Source organism: Microchirus variegatus (genome assembly GCF_963457635.1).
Source record: "Microchirus variegatus genome assembly, chromosome: 20".
NCBI lineage: Eukaryota > Metazoa > Chordata > Actinopteri > Pleuronectiformes > Soleidae > Microchirus > Microchirus variegatus.
The window spans coordinates 621,809-647,857 of NC_139821.1; the positions used below are offsets into that span (position 1 = coordinate 621,809).

Sequence of the window (26,049 nt, forward strand, 5' to 3'; positions counted from 1 at the left end):
TCCTCCTCCTTCACCTTCACTCATCACAAACTGTTTTCCAAAACCTCAACAGTAAAAGCTGACACCGTAATACACACAGTAATGTTCAGAATAGTGTGTGTTTCCCTTTTGTAAACTGAAATATACTGAAATATAAAAACACATCAAAATAAATCAAGCGTATAAGAATTGTTAGCAAGGGGTAAAAACAATTGTCTGGTGTTAGACATGGTGTAATGTTACAGCAGATCTCGTCTAATCCAAAGTTCATTTGTGAGGCACTTAAAAACAACCACAGTCGACCAAAGTGCTGAACAACAGAATAATAGATTAAAGACAGAATAAAACGAGGCAATAAAAGACAGATAAAACAAATAAAAGCATCTTCAAAGACATAAATAGTGTCAAAGGTCAAGAAAACCTGCTGCATTATTGATGCATTGTATCTTTTCTGCTTTAAAGTGTAACAATGTAACGTTGTATGTGTCATTTAAAGTGACGTCCAGTCAAAAGAACAATAAAAGCAGCGTTTTTTTCACTGATATCAGAAAGAGACGATGCAAACATTTAAATCCATATCAGATGAAAACAATTATAACAACAACAACAACAACAGTAGCAGAGTGAGATCCATCATCATCATCATCATCATCATCATAATGAGCTTTCACCATGTCAGGGACCATGACCGTAACACTCTGATTTTCCATCATGGCACATTCCTTCACAGTGAGTTCACCAATCCGACTGAACTAATCTCACCTATCATCATCATCATCATCATCATCATCATCATCATCACACAAACACTTCACTCACCTCGCCGAGCAGAAAAGTCCTGTGTCGTCCGTCACTGTGATACAGACGATGCTGCAGTTAGACTCCAACTTCCATGGAAGACATTATTAATAATTATAATAATAAAAAAAACCAAGTGTGTATGAAGGAGTCAGAGTCTTTGAAAACAGTCCTCAGGAGGCTAAAAACTCACAGGGTTAGAGAAAGAGAGAGAGAAGCAGAACGGTCACATCCAACAGGGGGGGGAGGAGGGTCCAGACGTGGAGCAAACCAAAGTGGAAAAACAGTGACAGCATGGGGACTGGAGGAGGAGGAGGAGGAGGAGGAAGAGGAGGAGGAGGAGGAGGGAAAAGGGAGGGATGGGGCAGAGAGGAGGTTTGGGGATAGAATAGTGTTTTCTCAAAGCTGAAGTTTGTAAAAGACTTTCTCTCCTGCATCACAGTCCAAACTGACTGTTTTGACAGAGTCCTGCAGCCAAAGTTATAAAGTTATAAAGTTATAAAATATACAGACCACGAATAAAATGATAAAAAAACAGTTACAAGGATGAAGGAAAAGGACGTCGTCTCAAGTGTCTCAGTCTGGATTTAAAAGCATTCAAAGAAATCATTTCAGTTCATTTCAGTTCTTTTTGCAGCAACTGATCATTCCACCGTAAACCATAACAATCACCACTTCTCAGTGTGATTTAATCACAGATGTAGGACGGCTGCAGCCCGAGATTTGCACCAGTGAGCCTGCAGCCCCCTGGTGGACAAAGAAGGACGTCGCACTCCAGAATACAAGTCACAGTGCTGGGGTCAGGGCTCTGCAGTCACACTGTTAGAAATGTTCCTGTAAATAAACAGTAAAGAACTGGCAGCTGGGTTTACATTATGTTACTGTAAAATTAATATCTTTTTACTGTCACTGAAATGTGTCCTGTAAATGAAAAATACAGTGTAAACTGTAAAATTACTTTCAGTGTATTTTACAATTAAATGACTATTTAGCTTGTATTATTTGTACATTTCAATAATCTATTAAAACATATGATTGCACACATTTAAAGGCACTTTTGTTAAGGAAAACATGTTACATGTCTTTGACTTTAAATTTCAAGTCATTCTGAGATACTTTTTATTTTCGAGAAGAAAGTCATTTCACTGTCAAAGTGCATCAGGGCAAATGGATCATTTCCTGATTTTCAAAAATTCATTAACATTATTCCTTAAGAGATATGCAAATATTTTCAACAGAAGGTGTGTTCGCCTTCCAGAGCAGAAGGGGGCGGTAATGCGCCTATAGGTGGATGCCGTAAACCGCCGTAAAACCAAAAGAAGAAGAAGAAGTGTTTCCGGTGTCATGGCGGCGTGCTGCTGAAGCCGCATGGCTAACTGCTAACTGCTAACTGCTGTCGTCGCGTGTGTCTCAGGTTTTAAAGTGAATGAGTTTAAATTAATAAAGACGACATAAGGTACAGTAACTTTAAGTTTGTATATTGTTTGTGTTATGTTTTTTATAAGATGTCAACACAGCCGAACTGTTTTAAATGACCGGCGTTTGAATACGAACTACGAACATCAGGAGCGTTAAATAGCTCGTTTACTAAGAAGCGAAGAGTCATGATAACAGATGACAGTAAAACAAACCAATAAAAACAACAATATATGTATATGTACACAATAATCCATGATGTACATTTCCTTCATTGTAATATTAATCCCTAACACAACTGTGTCTATAGTTTTACTCCGAACATTAAAACACATCTATACATTCTGTGAGTCTGTTCCCACTACAATGTTTAAATATAAACAACAATCTTATTTTATGATTTATGATAAGAATTTAAGATGACTTGATTTGAATTTATAGCAAATTCATTACAGGAAGACTTCTGTTCCACTTTAAAAACATTTTTTTTATTCACAATATTATGTGTAAGAACTAGGGATATGTGTAAGAAATAAGACTTTTTTTATGTTCACTGTACCAAGGCTTATTAATGATTCAACAGGAAGTGTTGATGCCATCTACTGTTCTCATGTTTTATTGATGTTTCTAAAGCTTTTGGATAATAACAATAATATTAATAATTCATATTAAATAGAAAACTGAATTGTGGTATTTATTTTTCTTTTCAGATTCCACGCCGAATCCTCAAACTCCTTTGTACAGATGGCAGAAGTCGTGCAGGAGAAAACCCGTGGCATGAAGTTTGCAGAGCAGCAGCTGCTGCGTCACGGCTGGGAACATGGTAACTCATCATCATCATCATCATCATCATGTTGTTCTGTTTGCTTTATCAAACTCCTGTTTCACATCAGGCTGCACGATTCTAGACAAAATGTCAATCACAATGTTTTGTTTGCTTAGAATTGAGATCACGTGTAGTTGTGAATTATTTTGCATCCCTATTTTCACACTGACTCCTCTTTGTCCTCAGGTAAAGGACTGGGACGAGCTGAGAACGGCATTTCAGAAGCGATCAAGGTCAAAGTGAAGTGTGACAAAGGAGGGGTGAGTGTGCTGATGATGATGTTTTATGTTATTTAGATTGATTAATAATGAACAGCCGTGACTGTTTACGTTGTTTTTTTTGTAGATTTGACATGTTGCACTTTGTCTTCAGGTTGGCCATAAAGAAGGAGAGCAGTTCACTTTCCACTGGTGGGATCATGTCTTCAATAAGTCCTCCTCCAGTCTGCAGGTGGAGTCTGATGAAGTAAGTCTGCGTCACATTTATGGGCATTATGGCTCAGCCAAAAATGGATTTTATCAATTAATTTTGTAGATTTATTTTAAATAAAAATAGGTTCTCTGTTTAGCATTGCTCCCCTTGGGTTCCCACAGTTAAGATCAGATTTCTGGATGTTAGAACATGGCCTGGCATCTTGTTTATATGCTTGTTCCAAGGCTTGTATTGAATATAAATAAGTTCTTTGTTCATTATAGTTTGTTTTTATGAAGGAATACGTTTGGTGATGAAACTCACGAGTTGTTTTCAGACATTTGTTACCACTCAAATCACTTTGTAGTTCTTTAAAAATAAAAATGGCCTTTCAAATGCATCTATTAGGGTTAAATCATCTGGTTTCAGTCGAGTGTTTTCTGAACTTTCCAGAATGGTATAAAGGTGAAGAAGACGCAAGAGGAAGATGGAGAAGACGGGATGATCTCCAACAAAAAACCACGCAAAGCCGCGCTGGCTAAAGCCAAACTTTATGGATGCTTTGTCAAGGTAATGTGTGTCTTTCTATTCTTTATAAACCTCCACTAAGTTTTAGCTTGAGGTTCAGTGTGAATTCACTAAATGTATCATGTTTTATAATAACTTATATATATATAATAAAAATGATTATCACTTGCATGCCTCTTTTCCAGTCAGCCACACTTTTGTCTGGTGAGAAGCAGCCAGAAGAACCAAAGTCTTCCTCCTCAGATGACAGCAGCAGCAGTTCAGACGAGGACGACGACCATAGACTGGATCTCTCCAGCGCCACCAAGTGAGTAAAGCCGGGACCTTTAAACACTTGGTTTATAATGTTTGTGTCGCTAATCTGCTGCATCTCCCATAGCCTCAGGGAGTTTGTCATCCATGAAATTAACTCTCTCCACACCTTCAAATTAGAGCTCCAACTAACTGTTAATCTGTCGATTATTGTCTGGATTAATCGGTTGGTCCATAAAATGTCGATCAGTGTTTGTCAAACCTGGAAATTACGATGAAGTTATGCATGAGTATCCATATTAAAGTGACAGCAGGCATCTATGTCTTGAGCTGGTTCTCCGTACAGAGGACAATGTTTCAGTATATTCTACAACACAGTGTAAAGAAGGGAAACTTCCATTTAGCTTTTTAAAACTAACCCATACAACGAAACTTCTTTGTTCCACAGACTCTCTGATGCTGATCTTGTGAAAGCTTGTGGAGGACGCACGGCTCACAAGTAAGTTGAAAGAATTCATCGTAAATTTAGTGCTAAATAAAATTTGTTTCAACATGACCTCATTTTTTCTGTTTCTGTGTGATTTGTGTTCTTTCAGAGGAGCCAGACACGGTTTGACCATGAGCGCCAAGTTAGCAAGACTGGAGCAGCAGGAGGCGGAGTTCATGGCCAAGTATGGCAAGAAGAGCCAACCACAGAGCGGCTCATTGATCTGCGGTGAACCAGCTCCGCCCACCGTGAAGTCAGCTGAGGAGAGAGTGGAAAGGCAGGAGGAGACGGCTGAAGATACTCGTGACAAAAAGATGCTGAAGAAGAAGAAGAAGAAATCTGCTCAGAGTGTCGATGAGCTCAACAGCAGCAAGGCTTCTGAAAGTACTGAAGCAGATGTTGAGACCAAAAAGAAGAAGAAGAAGAAACAGAAAGACAACAATGATGCTGAGGAATCTGCTGATGCTGTTTGTGCTGAGGACGTTGTCCATATAGAGAGTCGTGAAGCAGATTGTTCTCACCAAACAAAAAGAAAAGAGAAGAAAAAGAATAAAGTAAAGCAGAAAGAAGAAGAGACGACGACCCTCCCCTCGCCTGCAGCAGAGACCGCTGAGCTGCAACCTGACGCTAAAGTGAAGAAGATGAAGAGGAAGAAACGTCACGATGAGGAAGATCCAGACTCCAGCCAATCAAAGCTGCTCCAGGACTGTGCTCCAGAAACAAGAGAAGGTGCCGCTTCCATGGAGGAAGCAGAAGTTAAAGAGGAAGAAACCACAGCAAACCAAAAGAGGACGAAATGTAAAAAGGAAAAGTCATTTGTTGACGCCGACGGAAACGAGGAGGCACTTCCTCCAAAGAAGAAGAAGAAAAAGAAGTCGAAAGAATAGATTTGTTGAACATGAACTCTGATGGTGATTTAATGTGAGACACTGATATATGCAGTCGTCAGGATTGACTGTGCCTCAGAACCTCCTGCCTCACAAACCAGATATTCAATTAAAACATGGCTGATTTTAGCTTTTTAACAAAAGGTTCACTGAATGAAATATACATAAGTCGCTCAATCCTTGAGACACAGTCACCACCAATCATGTCTGTCTGCAAGTTTGCAGTACGGTTATATCTGCTTTGCTTTATGAACTAAACCTGGACAATGAGCCTTTTTACCTTTACCTTTTTCCACTATTGGGACAAAACCATCAGATTGAATCACATTTGGTTGTTTTATTCTGTTTCAGCCAGCTTTGAGCAGTGATTTATGGTGATAGATGATCTGTTGTTGGCTGTATACGATATTATAACATGAGTTTGATGCTGTAAATGAAACGTGTCATTGTCACTCACAGCTGCTACCTAAACCCATAGGTGGAAACATGGAGCCAGTTAAAGGTCCATTACATAATAGAAAACTGGTGAAATGCTGTAGTGTAACATCTCGATGGGCATCGACGCTGTTAAGTCGCATATGCAGCTTATTAAATTGCAAACTAAGACTGTTTTGTGGGTTAAATATGTGTTGCTGATTTCAACTTGAAGTGGCGATAAGGTCTTAAAATATTTTTTAAAAAGCCTTAAAAGGGTTTTGAAATTATTTCCAGGATTCCTGCATGTACTCTGTTATCAGTGAGGTCCAATAAGCCTGATGAATATTAGTAGCCCATACTTTCATCTGCACCCTCAGCAGGCACCAACTAGACACATACTGTAGATCGGCCAACACTAAGAATCCACTGTGTGAACCTTCACTTTTCCATTATTGCATAACAACAAGATTCCTGTATCCACCTCTGACCCAGATCTGCTGAGAAGATGTGGTTCATGTCACAAACTACATTTCAAATGTCGCTAACTATTCTATGTACAATAATATCAGCAGGATAAATTCATACGTATAATTTTGCCTTGTGGTTTCATCAGTCTGCTGATTAAGTCTATACTGTGTCGACACGTTTACGGGACATTTTTACCGCAGTTGATTTGTCAACACTGTTTTTTCTTGACTTGACAGAAAATGTCATAAAGATGAAGACATCATGAAGTTTGTGAAAGAGAGGACACACGGTGATGTCTCAACAGTTTGTTCAACAACAGGTCTGGTGACAAAAATGACCCAAAAGTTTGATTTTGTCATGTCCTGGTGACGTGGTGTGATTGTGAATTTCATCTGCAGTATTACAAGGGCTGGAAAATATACAATAAGTGTCTGTAAACTATCTGAAAAAGCTCTGTGGGGAAAAGAAGGTTTTGTTCTGTTTTGCAGACTAAAAATATTCCCACAATAAGCCACATGTCTGCAAACTTTAGGAGTTATTAATTGACTTTATATTCAAAATATAATTTCCACGACAACTGAAACACTGTAGCTAATGGAACACAAAACATTTCAAACACTATACATTATCACTTACATACTGAAACATCCTTGAAAAACACGACTGATCTATGAGCGTTTTCTCCTGTTCGATGTGGTTTTGCAGAGAAAAAGAAGATCAAGAATTCAGGGAGGAAGCCGACGGCGCTAATGACCCGGAGTCCGGATCAGGACGGATGTCTCACAGATGAATTTGTTATACATCCAACATGCTCTTGGTCTCCAGCTGGCTGTGAGGTTTGCTTTGGGGATAAACGAGACACAAGTCTCTCTGCTGTCAGCGTCCTCGTCACTCCAGTATCTTCAAACACACAGAAGAGACGCATGCTTTTCAGGGTATTTACATAATAATAATGATGTTCTACTGCACAAGTAGGACAGTTATTATAGAATCAGACACACGTAACAAACTGATGCACAAAATGTTAAGTCCAGTGTGTAAAATATATCATTCATTTGGTAGAAATTTAAGATAATTATCTTTTTTTTTGTAAGCGTACAATCACCTGATTGTATGTGTAGCCGAGATTAATTTTATTTTATTGTATTTCATCTATTTCACATCATTTTCTATTGTGAACTCCCCAAAAATTGTTTCCTTTTGTAAATAGGTTCCACATTGTTGTGTTTCCCCGGGGACTCATTATGGCGCTGCACCACTGACGCTCTGAGCCGGTAAGTTGTGTTAGCATCTTTCTCGCTTTGATTTTCTTACTATAATCTTGTCGTTTGTCGCTTTTAAACAGTTTTGTTATAACGCACAGTGCTTAAGTGACCTGGCGGGTTAAATCTTGATTGTGAAGGTGACTTTTAAATCGTTAAATTGTTGTCGAAAACGGACTTTTATGTGTTACGTGGGTTAGCTTAATGCTAGCGGCAGTGAGTTAAAGACACCGTTGTGTCTGTGTGTGAATGCCGCTGTTTGTCTGTTATGTGAGGCGTAATTATTCTTTTTTTATTCTGCAGAGTGGAGCCAGATGTTCCTGTTTTCTTCGAAAAGGTTTGACTTTGTCTTTGAGTTTTTGTCATAGTTTGATATAAAATGAGTTGATGGGAGTGGGTAAATGTGTGTGTTAAAGATTCTTACTTTTCTTTTTGTTATTTACTGATGTATATATTTTACATACTGTTTTTTATTTAATTAATGTCTTTGAGACTGCTTTATTTATGTTTGATAATTTCCTCATGAATATATTTGTATTTATTTATGGAGTGTGAGTTGTTGTGGACTGTGTCTGAGACGCCTGTTTGTTTTTCTTTGAAAGTTAAATAAATCCTCAACTTACATATGAATTGTTGTTTTTCTTTACACCAGAATGAGCCTCTTATATCAGGAGCTGGGTCAGCTCGCTGAAGGCGGCCATTTTGGACCGCCAATAGCCCATAATGGACAAACTAGACATGATTGAGTTTTCATGAGGAAGGTAAGGGTGATGGATGCTCCTCTGCAACAAGCAACTTCATCATAAAAATTATGCTAAATTTTGCACACTGTACCTTTTAAAAATGCTGCTTTTAGCTCCCTCAGATATTATCCCCTCTCTAAACTAAAGTGTCAGACAGGAGCTAAGAAAAATTAGCCAAAAATTGACATCACTGACAGCAGCTTTAATTATAGCCGGAGATGTAAATTACCAGGTCAAGTAAAAATAAATAAATTCTGCTGCACATTCAGCAAAAGTCACACGGTGCTGCTTTAAGGCACAAAACATATGAAAACTTCATTCACATTATGATTTGAATGTAGATTTACTGTTTACTCACTCAAGAGTGACGTTGCGTCCGTCGACCCAGAGCCAGTTTCCTTCAGAGTTTTTGCTTAATCCCAGCCAGTATCCGTGATTGTCGGTGTAGTAGCGGTCGGTTTGAGAACCGATGAATTCCTGTGAGTCGAGCAGATCATCGAAAACATGAACCCACCTTTTTAATTAATCAAGTATTGTTTTTGTTTAGCGTTTTGCTGTCTTGTCTTTGCTGTTTGTTTTGGCTGGGAGAGTCTGTGAGAAATATCGTGTCGTTCTGTTCACGCTAAATATTTCAAAAAGTTGAATTTTACGGTCAACTTTGTCAGAGCCCTGAGGCCACGCCTTTTGACGTAGAGAAAATCCTTGAACAGCTTTTATTAATTAACTTGTCTAGATCACATGTACTGAGTTTGGCCGGGCTAGCACAAACATGCTAAGACGAGTTCCTTCGAATGCGTAGACTAGTCCTTTTTCATTTATTTTTTTCAAAATGGCGGACTTCTTGGTGGGCGGAGCTAATGGAAGTACGCCAGAAACTTGTTTGGAATCACGTGAGCAACAAATGCAGCAAGTTTGGTTCAAATTGGAACAAATATGTGCGACTTAAAAGTCAAATATTTAACATTCAACACAATTTTGACCACTTTACCTCGTGTCAAAATTCCTCCAGAAAATTTGGACTAAGCCAGAGATCGGACCACTTTTGTCTGACCATGACCGTACTTCTGGGGGCGCTATAGAGCCGCGGGGCTATGAACCTGTTTGTGGGCTATGCCGCTATCGCATTTTTTGTTTTCATTCATGTTAACCCCCTCAAAAGTAAACGCAACATCAGAGAAAAAGAATATGTAGTATGTTTTGATCTCTTATTTAGCACATAAAAGCAATTTCTGCATTTAGGTCATTTAAAAGCTACAACACTATTTGAAACTCTCTAGTGTTGATGTGAGCGCTCACCTGTTCTTGTTGACTGTCGATCACGACCAGATCTGCAGTGTTTTCCTGGCAAAACGTCCTGCTTTGTTGCCACGTTTTCCACGGAGGGATTCGTTCATCGAGCCAGTAGCACTTCTCCTGGAAATGAATCCAGTCTTTCTGACACGGCTGACACTCTGTGTGTTCATGAAATAAGAAAAGAAAAATAAATCACACTTAAATGACCATTTTGCAGTTTGAGAAATGATTTACAACGAATAACACCAGTGACGCTTGAGAACCTAAAACCCTCTTGGCCGGAGTTTTTAGAAATGATTGTTTTCTGTGATTAAAAACTACGGAAGCGTATTGCATTCACTTGGAAAAAATAAAAAAATACTCCTGTTTTTCTCAGTAATTAATTTTCGGTTTGATTTTTTGAATAATTTTTTCCCTGTTTTTCTGTCAAATTTTTTATCTGTTATCCGGAGTAATTGTTCTGTTTTTCATGCAAAAAAGTTTTCCCCCTGTTTTTTCGGAGTAATTTTTTTTCTGTTTTTCTGAGTCATTTTTTTTCTGTTTTTCGTGCTAATTTTTTTCCCCCTGTTTTTCCGGGTAATTTTTTTTATAACATGGACGGCTTGTTTAGTTTAATCACGTTTAACTTTGATCTGGGTTTAAGACACTGGGAGATAGTCCTGTCTTTAAGTCACATAGACGGTATTATCGTTAGTTTGTCGACTTAACGCAGGCACCTGAGGACTTTGCGGTTGTTCAGAAGGAAAAGCCCATTCAGATCTGCTAGACATAGCAATCTTTCGCCAGGATCAGTTGGACAGATATGGCTCCATGGATACAAGATGATGCATTTGAAATGCATTCAGGCTCAAGAGACGATCAGGAGACTGCTGAAAATATTGGATGCACACGGTGTGCAGCTGAGGCGCCGGAATCGCCTTCGGCGGCGTGTGAACCATAGCAAGAGTTCTTGATAATTCTGAAAAAAATTACTCTGATAAACAGGGGAATAAAAATTTGGACGAAAAACAGAAAAAAAATGATTCAAAAAATCAAACCGAAAATTAAGTACTGAGAAAAACAGGAGTTTTTTTTGTTTTTTTTCAAGTGCAATGCAATACGCTTCTGTAAAAAACAGTGTAAATGAGAGACCAAACCCCGTGGAAATATGTGTTTTCTCTTCGTGTAAACATGGCCCCAAGTAAAAAAAAATAAACAAACTTTTATTTTGAAAGTTTTAGAAACAAAATATCACTCCTAAGAAGGAAAAACGACCAACAAAATCACTCTTTCGTGTTTAATATACACATGGTTCATGGGGAACATGTTGGTCATCATCATAATACTGACTGACTTTTGTTGGGGCAGAAGTCGTTGACGGGAAAGCTGTGGTGTTTGAGGATGATCCCTAACGTCCAGTTGAGGTCGTCTCTGTCTCTGAGAAGCTGCTGCGTCTGATTCTCTAAGACGTTTCTCTCCATCGTCAGCTGCTGTTTCACCAACGTCAGGTTAGCGAGGGCAGCGGAGAAGGTTTCTCCATGGTTGGTCATTACAACGCTGACTGTAGAGGGAGAGGCAGACGAGAAAATGACATCCATAATGACTTTAGAGGGTTGTTTTGGCATTTAAATAAACCACCATTAAGTTTATTTGACAAAGTTTATAATTGTTGCCTTTAATATTGCCACGTCCCAGAGTGACGTTACCCTTGAGTTCACTGCGTTACACTTGAGACGTCAACAGGGTTAGCCGTTGTTAGCCGTTGTTAGCGATACAGCATCGGTCGATTACAATGCTAACGCTTTTACGGTCAAAAATAAAACAGTACTATGTGTACAAATATGACAGATGTGTAAATAATAATAAGGGTCAAAGTAGCAGCTGCCTGAGTTCTATTTATTTAAGGTGAGGAGCTTTTTCTGAGGCTGCCATCTTTCACAACTATATTTCAACAGTGCTTGTGTAAGTCAGAGCTGATGGAAAAATCTGTGTGCATGTGTGTTCTTGTTTTTAACCAACAAAGTGAGGTCATTTTTACAAAGTGAGGACATTTTGTCCGGTCCTCACTGTTTTCTGGGGCTCCACCTGCAGTCATTTCATGGTACTGCACCCAGAAGTTCTTTGTAGATGTCATTCATGAAGTAGATATTTGTAATTGTGTTGATTTATGCAGCAAGTACAAGTACTGTGTGTGTGTGTGTGTGTGTGTGTGTGTGTGTGTGTGTGTGTGTGTGTGTGTGTGTGTGTGTGTGTGTGTGTGTGTGTGTGTGTGTGTGTGTGTGTGTGTGTGTGTGTGTGTGTGTGTGTGTGTGTGTGTGTGTGTGTGTGTGTGTGTGTGTGTGTGTGTGTGTGTGTGTGTGTGTGTGTGTGTGTGTGTGTGTGTGTGTGTGTGTGTGTGTGTGTGTGTGTGTGTGTGTGTGTGTGTGTGTGTGTGTGTGTGTGTGTGTGTGTGTGTGTGTGTGTGTGTGTGTGTGTGTGTGTGTGTGTGTGTGTGTGTGTGTGTGTGTGTGTTCTGCATTTTGAAGCGAAATCTTACGACACAAAGCAAAAAGAAATTCCGTTCTTTCAGGTGACTCAAGGCCACCGTAGTTCTCAGGTGTGCCAAGCAAAGGGGCGGAGCCAGTAGATGAATCCACACTGTTTGATACAAACTGCAGTGTCATCATTTGATGTCACTGCAGTATAGTACTATAGTATAAGTATACATCTTGTTCAGCAGAGGTGGAAACAGTACTAAAATATTGTACTCAAGTAAAAGTACCAATACTTTGATGAAATATTACTCAAGTAGAAGTAAAGGTAGTCATCTGAAAATGTACTCAAGTAGTAGTAATTTGAAATGTACTTTAAGTAAAAGTTACTTAGTTACTTTGCGTGGGTTGTGAGGGCAGTAGAAATATTACAGGAGGTCAGAAATCCAAAACATACTCAAGTAAAATACAAAATCCTGATTTTAAATTGTACTTAAAAAATACAAAATACATTAAAAAAAGTATTCAATACAGTTACTTGAGTAAATGTATTTTGTTACTTTCCACCTCTGATCTTGTTAAGAATATGTTATGTCTAAGTGTTTATCAGATGTATTCAGATTGATTACATGTGAAGATACAGTTACTAGGAGCTAATGCTCTTCATAAGAACCTGGTGATTTGAAACTCACTGCAGATAATGGCGATGATGCACGTCATCAGGAGGAAGCACAGCGTCACCAAAGACACCAGCGGCAGATTAAAGTACCGAGACTGTGGAGCTGCTTCAACATCTGCTGAAGAAAAGGATCAATATCATCCCAAAAAGGTGACTTGTTCTATGACCTGATGCTGTCACTTTAAGGGGCTGGATTAAGGCTGAATTCCAATTCCAATCTTAATCCTCAATCTCAAAAATGTTCTCCCTCTAGTCCAAGTTCTGTCCTGATTCTCAGAAAAACTAAGTTGAGGCCAAGTTTAAGGGCTGTATCGCCCTCAATATTCAGATTTTCCGAGACCACCCTTGGGAGCAAGGGCTACCCAGAATGCATTGCGTGTTTTCACGTAACAAAGATGGCGTCGAAAGCAGCGAAACGAGTACAAGCTACAAATGAAGTATTTTCTTTGTTAATAGAGATATAAAAATGATCTTAGTCTAGGCCCATATTATGGATTACTGACGTCATTGTTGCGTAACATTTATTTTTATTTGACCATCTTTTGTCAATAGTCGGCCGGTGTGGTTTACTTTTCAATAAGTCGTGGTGTGTGGTAACTGTCAGCTGAATATTTGTATGAGTATCATCTTATAACTAACTGACAACCTAATAACTTGACTGACAAACGGATCAGAATAAATAATCCTGACGTAAATGTCTTCTTCTTCTTCTTCTTTTTTGGAGTTGACAGACTGGACGCAGCTTTGGCGTTATTCTGCCCCCTACAGTCTGAAGACGTATCTGCATTTAAGGGGTGTCCCATTTCTAAGTGACAAAATAACCCTCAACACTTGGTTTTGAGGGTCAGTTAAGATTAAGGGTTAAGATATGAATTGGAATTGTCTCTAAGTATGTTTGTTGAAGTCACATAATCAGTGTTTACAGGAGGAGTTAAACAAATAATAGGGCTAAGCTTTATGTTACAGACAATGATGTGTGAGTAAAGGTTTAATGTGGGAGGTAAATCCATGTCTATGACACCAAAGTGCAAAGCCTTAATCACTAAGCAAACGACCACTGAAAACCTTATTGAACCTTTAAAAAAATAACCTTAATATAGTTCTTTGTGTGATGATTGATGATTTGATCTGCAGTAAAAGATCAGTTAACTTACTCGTGGTCTTGCTCGGCAGCGTAGCAGCTTGTACTGTAGCGTAAACCGTGTCGTCCTCGGTTTTCTCTGGTCGATGAGAATAAAAACACGGTGAAGTTGGTCAACAGCGGTTTGTCTTCACAACGTCTTCGTGACAGAATGGATTATTACGTTATTGCATAGGAAGTGGAATGGATGCACTTCTGCTAATCGTAGTATTTCAGTCAAATCATCAACGCAACCAGGAGACGATTCTCAGCCTCAATTCCTGTTCGTCTTTTCTTCTTTTCATTCAAACACATCAGTTATGTACGTGTAGATATAAGTTATATTTAAGACAAATAGGAAAAAATAAAGCTGTGATATTTAGAGTATGTGTAAATAAGGTTCATCTTTTAAGACTCATTCAAAAATAGAAGAATAATTTAGTTTTCTATCTTTAACGTCACTGTAATGTAAAGAAACAAATATCAGCTATAATTTAAAGAACAAAGACTTGCCGAATACAAACTCTATTCTAAAGACGATTCTCTCACCTTTTGGAGGTCGAACACCGTTTTTGAAAACCACAGTAGCATAATTGAGTTCTTCTTCCATCCTTAAACTTCATGTATCGTCGTCTCGGTGCAGAATTCTAACAGAACCTGTTTCCAAAGGTTGTAAAGAAGTGACTGAATGAAAACAGAAAAAAAAAAGAAGTTCTGTCACAGAAAACAATGAGTTTCCTCTTCCCTCGACACGTTATACGTGAAGCGAAGCCACAGACTTTGCATATGACAACGGAACATGAAGCAGCTTTGTTTTGTAACAACACTGTTGTCGTTGTCAGAGGAAAAGAGGATGAACAGATAAAGAGAAAGAGAATAGTGATGTTTATGGAGTGAACAGGTGGAAGAAGCAGAGATGAGAGGATGAGACAAACATTTCAGTCAAAACAAAGACGACAACAAAATCTAACAATTAAAAGAACAAACAAAATCCAACATGGTCTAAAAATCCTTATAACCAGACGACTGTGGGAGGAAGCTCTTGTATCTTTGTCCTTAAATTATTAGCCTAATTTAGCTTAGCTTTAATGTCACTCTGCCACATTTAGCACAAAAACATTTTTATGTTTAGTTTTGACCAGATTTACAGCAGTATTTGTGAACTTTGTGATATTTACTTATCATGTGAAAATATAATTTCATTGTTTAATCTGAATAAAAAATCTAAATGTTAAAGGTGCATTATGTAATAAATGATAAAATCCTCCTAATATGTCACAGAGACTCAGGAATAATGTTCATATAACAAACTGAACTCACCAACAACAACAGTACAGACAAAATATTTGCATTTAAACAAATATTTTGCAGACTGCAAATCATGTTTATGTTTTGAAATCATGTTTTGGCGTCATGTGGCGCCACCTACCGCCGTCTACCAATCATTGCAGTCAGTAGAGTCTCAGCTGCCGAGCAACCACGGGTTGCCAGTTACGTTAGAAAACCAAACCTAAAAGACCTTGCTTTTGTTTGAAACTAAATATTTAGCTAATAAGCAAAAATTCACACTGCCGGTAACCGGATGTACCAAAATAAAAGCTTGAGGAGGTCAGGCTGTGTTTATACAATAAAATAACAAATTAAAACCACATATAATATAAAACATTAGCTGGAAGTTACAGCTGACTCTGTTTCCAGCAGCTTCTGACATCTGTCGCCTTCACGATGAAGCTTTTCCACTTTCCTTAAGCGTAGTTTTTTTTATAGGAAATGGCGAACGCCCTCAAATGTCCTTCAGTACCGGTTTTAAAACGACCTCATATCATCCTGACTGTGGCACCGGTTTCCTCAGGGTTCGTCTTTGGGACGGTTTCTACAGGTTACCAGAGGCACCGGAGTACTTTCAGACACTGACCTCTGACACATCGGCCATGTTTGTGTCACAGTTTGATTTTCTGAAATAAATAACCCGTGAAATATATCAATATGTGTTTATTCACTCATTAAATAATCCATTTCCGAACATTTGTCAATGTATTCACTCAAATCACTTACGTTTTACAGAGTAAACTCAGTATTTAACAACAAAGACAACCCACCAACAAAAGGTTTAGTTCATCGTTGGCTCCGTTCTTTATTTTATTTTATTTAGTATTTTGTCACAATGAGCTCCTTTAACAACAACAATAATAATTCCACCGTATCAACGAGCTGAATGAAAGCTTTAATGAAGCATTAAACGAGTCCGTTGTCTGGTTTGATCAAAGCTGTTGTTTCACAGATAAACAGGTTCAACATGGAGCAGCTCACTTTCTTCCAGTTCTTCAGTGGATCTGCAGACGGTAAACTGAGAACACAGGATGTAGTGTAGCCACGATTGCCTGTCCAGTAACTGGAGGAGGGGGAAAAAATGATCATTTCAGCATGCGTTTGTTCATTTATTTGTACATTTTCTACATCAGGAGCATTATTATAGTCATGTTATTTACAGATCCAGGTGCAAATCTACTGCCTCTTTCCGGTCAAACACCAGATATCCATCCATCCATTTTCTAGTGCTTTTCTGAGATCTGCTCGCAGGGTTAGCAGCTTTAGCAGCTTTAGCAGAGAAGCCCAGACTTCCCTCTCCGCGGCCACTTCGTCCAGCTCTTCCAGGGGGGAATCCCGAGGCGTTCCCAGGCCTGCCGAGGCCTCACCTGGAGCCTCCAGGAGGCATCCTTACCAGGTGCCCGAGCCATCTCATCTGGCTTCTCTCGATGTGGAGTAGCGACTCTATTCTTGTATTCGCGATCTCCTTCTTTCAGTCGCTACCCACAGCTTGTGACCAGCAGCTGACGATAGGAACTTGGATCGACGGGTAAATTGAGAGCTTTGCCTTTCGGCTCAACTGATTCCTCACCACGACAAACCGATGCAAACTAATCAGTCTGTAAAGACCCTGAGATACTTCAACTCTTCTACTTGGGTCAGGATCTCACGCCCAGACCGTGGTCGGTCTCGTATTTGGAGGTCCTGATTCTCATCCCAGCCGATTCACACCCGGCTGCAAACGACTCCAGTGAGAGTTGAAGATCACGACCCGATGAAGCAAACAGGACGACGTCATCTGCAAAAAGCAGAGACTCAATCCTGAGCTCACCAAACTGCGTCTAGAAATTCTCTTCATAAAGGTTATGAACAGAATTGGTGACAAAGTGCAGCCCTGGAAGAGTCCAACTTCCACTGGAAACGTTACCGACTTACTACCGTTCATACAGGGTCTGAATGGTTCTGGTACTGATCCCCCAAACACTCCCTCTCTCAGCTCTAAACCCAGTAAGGATGAAGTGATTTTGTGGCTGTAAATGTTCGCTCACCTCAGCGTGACGTCACTTCCGTCGACCCACATCCACGATCTCATCTCGTTGTCATTGCTGAGTCCGATCCAAAAGCCGTGATATTCATCGTAATAGAACTCGGTTTGGTTAGAGATGAATTCCTGCGGTGGAGACACAGCAGGAATTCAACCGTCAGAGAAACAGTTATCGTTAACATAAAAGTGTAAATGCTTAAAAACACTCACCTGTTCCTCTGGACTTTCGATCACCACCAGCTCTGCCTGCATTTCTCTGCAGTAATCACGACTTTGCTGCCACGTTTGCCATAAAGATGAGTATTGGGATTTAAAGACGAGGTAACACTTTGACTGAAATTGTATCCAGCCGTCCAGACAAGGTCTGCACACTGTTAGACGAGAAGGGAATGCAGCAAAATTATACTTTTTAAATACGAAAAAAGCATGCATTCCTTTTCTACAGAGCCCCCGAAGTGACATGAGAAAAAAAAAAAAAGACAATTTTTTTTTTTTTGAAATCTCGAGTTTCAAATTCAAGATCTCGAGTTTCCAAAAAATTAAGAAACATTTTTTTTTTTTTTTGGAAACTGAAGATCTCGAGTTTCCATTAAAAAAAATTAAATTTCGACTACCTAAAACATTTTTTTTTTTTCAAAAATTTACAGAGCCCCCGAAGTGACATGAGAAAAAAAAAAGTCACGAAAAAAAAAAAAAATTGAAATCCTGAGTTTCAAACTCAAGATCTCGAGTTTCCATAAAAAAATAAAAAAGTGAATTTTCAACTATCCCAAAAAAAAATTTGATTTTTTTTTTCAAATTTTACGGAGCCCCTGAAGTTACATGAGAAAAAAAATTCAGAAACATTGAAGAAACATTGTTTCTTAAAAAATTAAGAAACATTTTTTTTTTTTGGAAACTCGAGATCTTGAGTTTCCAAAAAAAAAAAATAGAATTCTCGACTTTCCAAAAAAAAAAAAAAGAAATTCCCTTTTTTTTTTTTTTGGAAAGTCCAGATTTCCATTTTTTTTTTTTCATAATTTTTTTTTTTTCATGTCACTTCGGGGGCTCCATACTTTCCTGATCTGCAGGAAGTGACTGATAAATCACCTGAGTTTGGGCAGTGATCACTAACTGGAAACTGGTCGTACTCCATGATGACCCTGAAGGTCCAGTTCAGTTCTTCTGTCTCTCTGATCAACTCTTCTGTTCGTTTCTGTAAATCCTCGTTCTCCTTCCACATCTGGAGATTCTGCTCCGTTAAAATCTCGTTTTCTCTCGTTTCCTCTGAAAAGACTGTGGTCACTGCAGCGAGAGAGAACATTAATGTCAGTGTTGTCAAAGTGCCTTAAAGAGGACGATAAAGAGTGATAAAGAGTGATGGACTTACTGTGGACACTGAGGCCGATGACCACTGATGACAGCACGACAAACATGATTCCCATAACGGCAACGACCACAGGAAGCAGAGCGTGTCCATGATTCTTTACATTTTCTGACCAGAACAACAAGAAACAGAACATTTACTACTTTTCTTCATGATAATAATCAACTACAAATAACCGAGGGTGATAGATTTGACTTGGACAACAGTAACACAACAACTTACTCATCGTAATCGTACAGAATCAACTTAGAGTCTCCAGTGAACAATGAGCAATGCACTCTTAGAAACCAGTAGAACCATAAAAGGTTCTTCAGCTTGTCCTTATAGGAGAACCCTTTTTGGTTCCACCAAGAACACTTTTAAAACCCTTTATTCAGCAAAGGGCTTTTAAATGGTTCTCTGGATCAAAATGGTTCTTACTGGAACCATTAATGTCACCAAGAAGCCTGGAAAAACCCAAATGGTTCCAGGTAGAACCTCAGCCCTTGTAGAAGAACCCTTTTGGAACCCTTGTTTCTAAGAGTGTGGGGATCGGGTGTACCTTGCTCAGGGGTTTCCCAGCCCTAGACGTTTTTTTTTACTGTGATAATTTAAATAGTTTTTTATGCACCACAGGAGTTGCACTCTAATTTCATTCTATTCTATTCTATTCTATTCTAATGAACTAACCTGCAGTAAACACTGAATAATGGTCAAAGAAGAAGACATTTTAATATTTAAATACATCATTCTCCAAATATACTGCAGTAAAATGCACAATATTTTTTATCTCTATGTCATGGATCAGAAATTCAAAGATTCAGAAAACTTACTGTGTTTCTGAGACGTAAACTCTGCTCCATCCATTCTGTCCTTCTTTATCCTCAGGTTCAGATAAATGACTGTGACTGTGACAGTGACAGTGACGCTCACACACGAGCTTCCTCTTTCTGACACGGTGTTGAAAGACAGTTATTTTGTCACTTAATGAAGTCGTTTGTGTGTGAACAGAGTTTCAGATCAGATTCAGATGATGATCTGCTTTATTTCACTGTCTGAAAAAACAGGTGAACATTCAGTTTTCAGTCTTTTCTTAATTGGCTAAAATCAGTTTTTCCATGTTTTCAGTGAACGTGAGTGTCTGTAATAAGCAGCGCTCACACATTCGTATCAGAACTTGTAAATGATAAATGTGAGTTGACTGTAGTCTGAAATATCGCTCTACACTCTGGTTACAACACTCTGTAAAATAAGGATTTGTTCCGTATTTGAAAGATAAACGAATCGTTCCATATTTGAACAGATAAGAAACGCACCTTCTTCCTTATTTTTGATTAACAAGTCAGAACAAAATTGACAGATGAGTTCACTCATGTTTGTGCAGGAGGGAAAATAACCCTCTCATTTGGTCGATAAACATTTATTTATATATTAAAACTGTTGAAAAACAGCAAAACTGATCAAATTGAAAAGAAAACAAAGAAGAGAAAAGGTCAAAGTATCTGTGTTTGTTTGTTTGTGTCAGCCATCGTTGCTCCAGGTTTTCCAGAGTTGGAAAATCCGATTTCAGGCGACAAAATTCCAAGTTCAAGATGTTTCCTGGTCAAATGTGATCAACATTAACTCTGAGGGTAAAACACAGTAAAGGTGTGGACGTGGTTTTAGTTTCCTCTTTTGTTCTACTGTGAAATATCATGTGAAGCTTCTTCTTCTTCTTCTTCTTCTTCTTCATGACTTGTTCCTGTTACACCATAATGAGCCTTTGATGTAGTGACCATTTATAGCCACAAGGGGGAACCACCCATTGTTGATCAAATGTTGAAAATCGATTTGTCCTTAAAGTAAATGTATTTGTAATTGTAAAATTATGACACAACTATTTTTGTAAAGTAAGTTTTACAAATAAACGTATAACAGTAAATACAGTTCAAACAATAAAAAACAAAAACCTTTATTGTACAATTATGACATTACTATTTAAAAATAATAATAATAATTATCATTATTATTATTTAGTTTAGTTAGTTTTACAAATAAAACAATAAAATATATTTTTGTAAACATAATCACATGCCAGTAATAATTTTTTAAGTTATTGATGTTTCTGTATAGATTAAAATTGTAATAAAATATTATTAATTGTATTTATTATTATTATATGTTAACTTTTACAGCCCGGCGTCATGAGTGCTATATATATATAAAACATATATACATACATATACATATACATATTATAATAACTACAATTAATAATAGAACCATCAATATCTTAACAAATGGTCACCTGCATGTCATCATTTTACAATAAAGGTTTCTATTTTTTATTGTTTTAATTGTATTTACTGCTGTAAGTTTATTTGTAAAACTAACTCGACTAAATAAAGTGTAAAATAATAATACTTTTACCTGTTGTTGTGAAATAACCTGTGTTGTTATTCACTTACAGTTGTGTGTTACACGAGACAACATCAGAGACATAAGTGAGTCTCACTGCAGCTGCACAAAGTTAATGTTTAACAGAATAAATGAACTGCAACGAAGTCAGTGTGTGTGTGTGTGAGTCATCACTCACTGACCAATCAGCGAGCAGCATGACGTCACCCGGAAGCGCAACTCACGCTGCTTTGGTCTCAGGTGAAAGAAACAGCTGAGTGTGTGTGTGTGCGCGTGGACAGGAGCGATGGTGTGTGGAGGTTACATTTGTACCAAGAACGCGCTCTGCGCCATTAATATACTTTATGTGGTAAGAAAATAACTTTTATTTGTGTCATTCATTATCTAATCTATCTAACACTGTGTCCTCTTAATGTGTGTAAACTTGTATATAATGTATTTGTTTAGTTGTTATTTTTGTTTCCTCTTTACGTTCAATTTGAATACGTGTATAATCAGAAGTGACGGTAACAGTAGTTGCAGTTACATGAGAGCTCCAGCAGGGGGAGCCTCACAGGTGTTTAGCCACAAACACAAACAAAAGTAAAGTTTGTTTCCGTGATTCTTTCCCTCGTTGTTTTTCTTTTCTTTATTTTTGTTTTAGTTTAAATCCTACGAAATATGTTGTAAAAACATGTTGACGATTGTTTATCAAACCTGGAAATGATTGTAAATCATTGTTGAATGATGTTAAATGTCTTGTTTTGTCCACAAAGCAACATCATGACATTGTAAATAGTTAATAATCATTTATAAAAGTCCATAAAGAAGATTGTTATCATCTCAGAGACAGAAAATAGAAGCTTAAAGTGATTTTAGTTTGTGTATAATGTGAATAAGAAATATTTCACTGACAGAATTAGACTTTGATAAAGTTCTACTCTTACTTATATATTAATATTTAAACAACCGTAAAGTTTATGATAAAGTATCAAGATTTTTCTTTCAAATTCTCACCATTTGTTTAAAAAGGATTGTGTTCATGGAGCTGATGCTTTTGAGAGTAAATCACATTAAAGTGTTAATAATATTACGTAGCTTTGCAATTTGGAAAAAGTCTATTTAATATGAAACGTATACAGCTTTTCTTTTAAAGTTATTCATTTCATTTCATTTAATTAAATTTTTTTTTTTTAAATGTTTATTTAATTAAATGGGAAGTTTAGAGCTGCGTTAATCACTCATCCCTGGATTTGCACTAAATATAGCACTAAATAAAGTACTAAATAAAGTACTAAATAGCTCTAAATATAGCACTAAATAAAACGTGAAAATTAAATGTAGATTAAATTCAGTTTCCTTTGACTTATTAATGATGCAGCTTCAAATACGTTTCATTGTTTTAAAACTGCTTTAACACATTAACTTTAATGACGACACCATAGTTTCTTACATTTGTCTCTAATGTAATGAAGGACGTGTTGTGTTGCTGCTGTAAGTTTGCTTCACAATGACGTGAACGTTGAACCTGAAACACAAAACAAGTTAATCTTATTATTAGATTTATGAATCATTATCACGGCAACTTTCACTGAAATATGACCTGATGTTTTCTAACAGATGAAAGTTTATTTCTGTTTCCCAGAGTCTGTGATGATTGTTTAATGAATGTATGTTTTCCTCTTCTGCAGTTGGTCAGTCTGCTGCTGATCGGCGTGGCCGCGTGGGGGAAATGGTTCGACCTGGTGTCCAGCATCAGGGTGGTGGCGGCCATCATCGGCGTGGGCGTCTTCCTGTTCGTCGTGGCGTTCGCCGGCCTGTGCGGCGCTCTGAAGCATCACCAGATCCTGCTCTTCTTCGTATCCTTTCGGTTCAGGGAGTTTTTAGTAAAGTCGCTGGGAATAAAAAATAATAATAATCAAAAGCTGAATGAAGACAAAACTCTGTGAGGATTTTCTTCCTCTGATCGGCTTGTGTTCGCTTCACTGTAGATGTTTCTCAGGTCAATACTGTGACTTCCTGCGACTTCCTGCTACTTCCTGTTCCTTCCTGTGGCTTCCTGTGGCTTCCTGTCACTTCCTGCTACTTCCTGCTACTTCCTGTTCCTCCATGTTGCTTCCTGTTGCTTCCTGTTGCTTCCTGTGACTTCCTGTTCCTTCCTGGGACTTCCTGTGACGTCCTGTGACTTCCTGCGACTTCCTGCGACTTCATGTGACTTCCTGTCACTTCCTGTTACTCCCTGTGACTTCCTGTGACTTCCTGTCACTTCCTGTGACTTCCTGTGACTCCCTGTGACTTCCTGTGACTTCCTGTGACTTCCTGTGACTTCCTGTGACTTCCTGTGACTTCCTGTTGCTTCCTGTGACTTCCTGTGACTTCCTGCGACTTCCTGCGACTCCCTGCGACGTCCTGTCACTTCCTGTGACTTCCTGTTACGTCCTGAACATGAACCCAGTACATGATGATCCTCTTCATCGTGTTCGTTGTGCAGTTCTGTATTTCATGTGCTTGTCTGGCTCTGAATAAAGACCAACAGGTGAGTTTCTTCACTATCATTCTGATGGAAATCAACAGTCAAAGCCTTTTGACTTAATATCAAGTTATAATGAAGACTTTTTCTATTTCTTTTTGCATCATATATATACATGTTTTTATTGTAAACACACTTTTATTTTGAAATTTGGTGAAATATTGACCTCCTGACCAAACCAAACAAAGCTCTGTCAATGAAACTAACACCGTTTTATTTGTTTAATTAAAACTACGGAATTAGATTTGGTTCAAAATGTTCAAACAACATTTTTCACAGTTCACACTTTTTTTGAAAATACATTTTTTCTTTGTGTTCCTAAACTTTTCTTTGTGCTTCCTGATTTGTTTTATGTGCCGTGGTTTTTTGTTTGTGGGCGGGCCTTAGGAAGCTGAGGTAGCTGATTGGCTACTGAGTTTTGACATAAAGAAAAGATGTTTTCAAACGATAAAATATATTATAATATATATATTTCTGAATGATTAAGTCAGTATTTTTCTTGCTTCTGAAGAAGTGCAGTTTGAAAATATTGACACAAATCTAATCCCATAATAAACACACAGAAAGATCAGAAACTTGGTGAAAAGTTCATTAAAAAAATGTTATCGGTTTGTGTTTTAAACTGATTAATTTAGTTATTGATTAATTGTTTCAGCTCTAAATTGAACTGAATTAGGAAGTGATTATTCAAAATGATATAAGGTTTTGCAGATCGAGCTGTAAATTTGGTGATTTTGCCGTCTTTAAAAACGTGGTTTGACGACGTATTGAGATATACGTCTTTGGATTGGTTCCGCTTGAATCTTGACACTGAACGTGTACTTTTTGAGTATTTCTACACTGCGCCGCATACTGCTACTTCACACGGGAGGACAATGGTCTTTGATTCACAGAACCGGCTGCTGGAAGTCGGCTGGAACAGATCTGAGGCGACGACGCAGCAGGACATCGAGAAAACGCTCGACTGCTGCGGCTACGCTAACGTGGACTACAACGGCACCTGTGCGGCTGTGAGTTAATCTGCTGGATTATTGTTAAGTTAATGTAACGATCTTTGACAGGAAACGACATAGACAGGAAACGCATCGATCGATACGCAGTATTTTAGACAATAAAGTCTATTTTTTATCATGGATGGATGTTATGTGGAGTCGGGCTAACGGGAGAGCATTTGGTAACCAACAAGCAATGGATTTTGTGGTTAGCGCTTGATAAATCACGGAATCAGACTAGATTTACCAGCTGTTACGTTACACTTCCTGTCGCTAATGCTACCGCTACTGTAACACAACGTTAACCTTCATAGAAACATGATGTTTCAGAGCTCTAAAGATCCATTTCATCTTTTTTTCAGCCTTGCTTCAAGGATCCTTCACCTTCTTCTTGTCTCACCTGCTCAAACCTCATCCTGGATTACGCCGGGGACGTTCTTCGCTTCGTGGGTGGTATCGGACTCTTCTTCAGTTTTACAGAGGTCAGTGAACTCACCGCGGTGCCTAAGCCAACAGGGTTCATGAGCGGGAGCGGGAAGAGCAGGACGATCTATTCGGTAAACTGACTTTTTAATGTGTGTTTTTGTTTTAGATCCTTGGAGTTTGGCTCACCTACAGATTCAGAAATATCAAAGATCCTCGATCGAACAGCGGCGCCTTCCTCTAGTTACTCCTCAATGGAATAAATTGCACTGCTGAGTAAATGTTTGTGTCGCCATGACTTTAGTCAACAACACTCATCTGTACGTTTGTTGGAAAGGAAGTGGGACTGGAATAATTGTGACATAAAGAGTGTAGAGAAAAATCTGTGTTTTTAGCTGTTGGTTCCTCTGCTGGTTTACTGCTGCCTGCTCTGAAAGGTTTGTGTCACTGAGGTCAATTTGAACAAAGGATTTTTAAACACCAAAGTCACGACCTGACTGAGTAATGGAGGCAGCAGTGGATCAACAAGTCCTGTGTGCTGTGATCAATGGTTTATAAAACGACATGATGATGATGGTGAGCATAGTGTATTAAGATAGGTGCAGATTTTATGAGGGAAGCCTTTTGTTCAGAGGATAATGTTTTTCATTGTGTCGCTGCTGGGAGTTGTGTTTTCACTGAGTCTGTGTGTGATTCAATTTTTTTTTTTACAAATTTTGGACCAAAAAATGTTTTCCCAAAAATGTTCTAATTTTGAACGACATAGTATAGTATGATGTTTTTGTCAAATTTTGGACCTAAAGTTTTTTCGCCCAAAAAAGTTCACATTTTGAAATTCAAAATTTTAATTTTTCCAAAATTCAAATTCAAAATTTTAATTTTTCCAAAATTCAAATTCAAAATTTTAATTTTTCCAAAATTCAAAATTTTAATTTTTCCAAAATTCAAATTCAAAATTTTAATTTTTCCAAAATTCAAATTCAAAATTTTAATTTTTCCAAAATTCAAAATTTTA

At 38.1% G+C, this 26,049-nt stretch overlaps 4 protein-coding genes across 4 annotated transcripts in view; 2 read left to right on the forward strand and 2 right to left on the reverse strand.

Annotated features, from left to right (window-relative positions):
• pear1 (platelet endothelial aggregation receptor 1) overlaps window positions 1-2,383 on the reverse strand; it is a gene marked incomplete at its 5' end in the record, with an annotated part of 51,291 nt that extends 48,908 nt beyond the window's left edge. The window contains 2 exons of the mRNA XM_083906688.1: window positions 799-866; window positions 2,339-2,383. Of these exons, the coding sequence (XP_083762814.1) occupies window positions 799-866; window positions 2,339-2,383 (113 nt within the window). The remainder of the gene's footprint in view (window positions 1-798; window positions 867-2,338) is intronic.
• gpatch4 (G patch domain containing 4) lies at window positions 2,143-6,008 on the forward strand. The gene is made up of 8 exons (XM_083907133.1): window positions 2,143-2,233; window positions 2,904-3,016; window positions 3,206-3,279; window positions 3,392-3,484; window positions 3,884-4,000; window positions 4,144-4,265; window positions 4,659-4,709; window positions 4,807-6,008. Exons 2-8 carry the CDS (start codon window positions 2,938-2,940, stop codon window positions 5,582-5,584), a joined length of 1,314 nt encoding a protein of 437 aa, XP_083763259.1. The 5' UTR covers window positions 2,143-2,233; window positions 2,904-2,937; the 3' UTR covers window positions 5,585-6,008.
• Window positions 6,009-7,215: 1,207 nt separating this feature from the next.
• On the reverse strand, window positions 7,216-14,626 carry LOC310941502 (C-type lectin domain family 12 member B-like; the record flags this gene model as incomplete). The annotated part of the gene is made up of 7 exons (XM_083906689.1): window positions 7,216-7,369; window positions 8,833-8,951; window positions 9,771-9,925; window positions 11,101-11,307; window positions 12,910-13,011; window positions 14,051-14,116; window positions 14,566-14,626. 7 exons carry the CDS (start codon window positions 14,624-14,626, stop codon window positions 7,216-7,218), a joined length of 864 nt encoding a protein of 287 aa, XP_083762815.1.
• Window positions 14,627-21,396: 6,770 nt separating this feature from the next.
• Window positions 21,397-25,278, forward strand: LOC310941664 (tetraspanin-13-like; the record flags this gene model as incomplete). Its single annotated transcript, XM_083906867.1, has 6 exons — window positions 21,397-21,459; window positions 22,781-22,948; window positions 23,545-23,625; window positions 24,513-24,629; window positions 24,974-25,093; window positions 25,204-25,278. The coding sequence occupies 6 exons, from the start codon at window positions 21,397-21,399 to the stop codon at window positions 25,276-25,278; spliced, it is 624 nt and encodes a 207-aa protein (XP_083762993.1).
• Window positions 25,279-26,049: the final 771 nt, after the last annotated feature.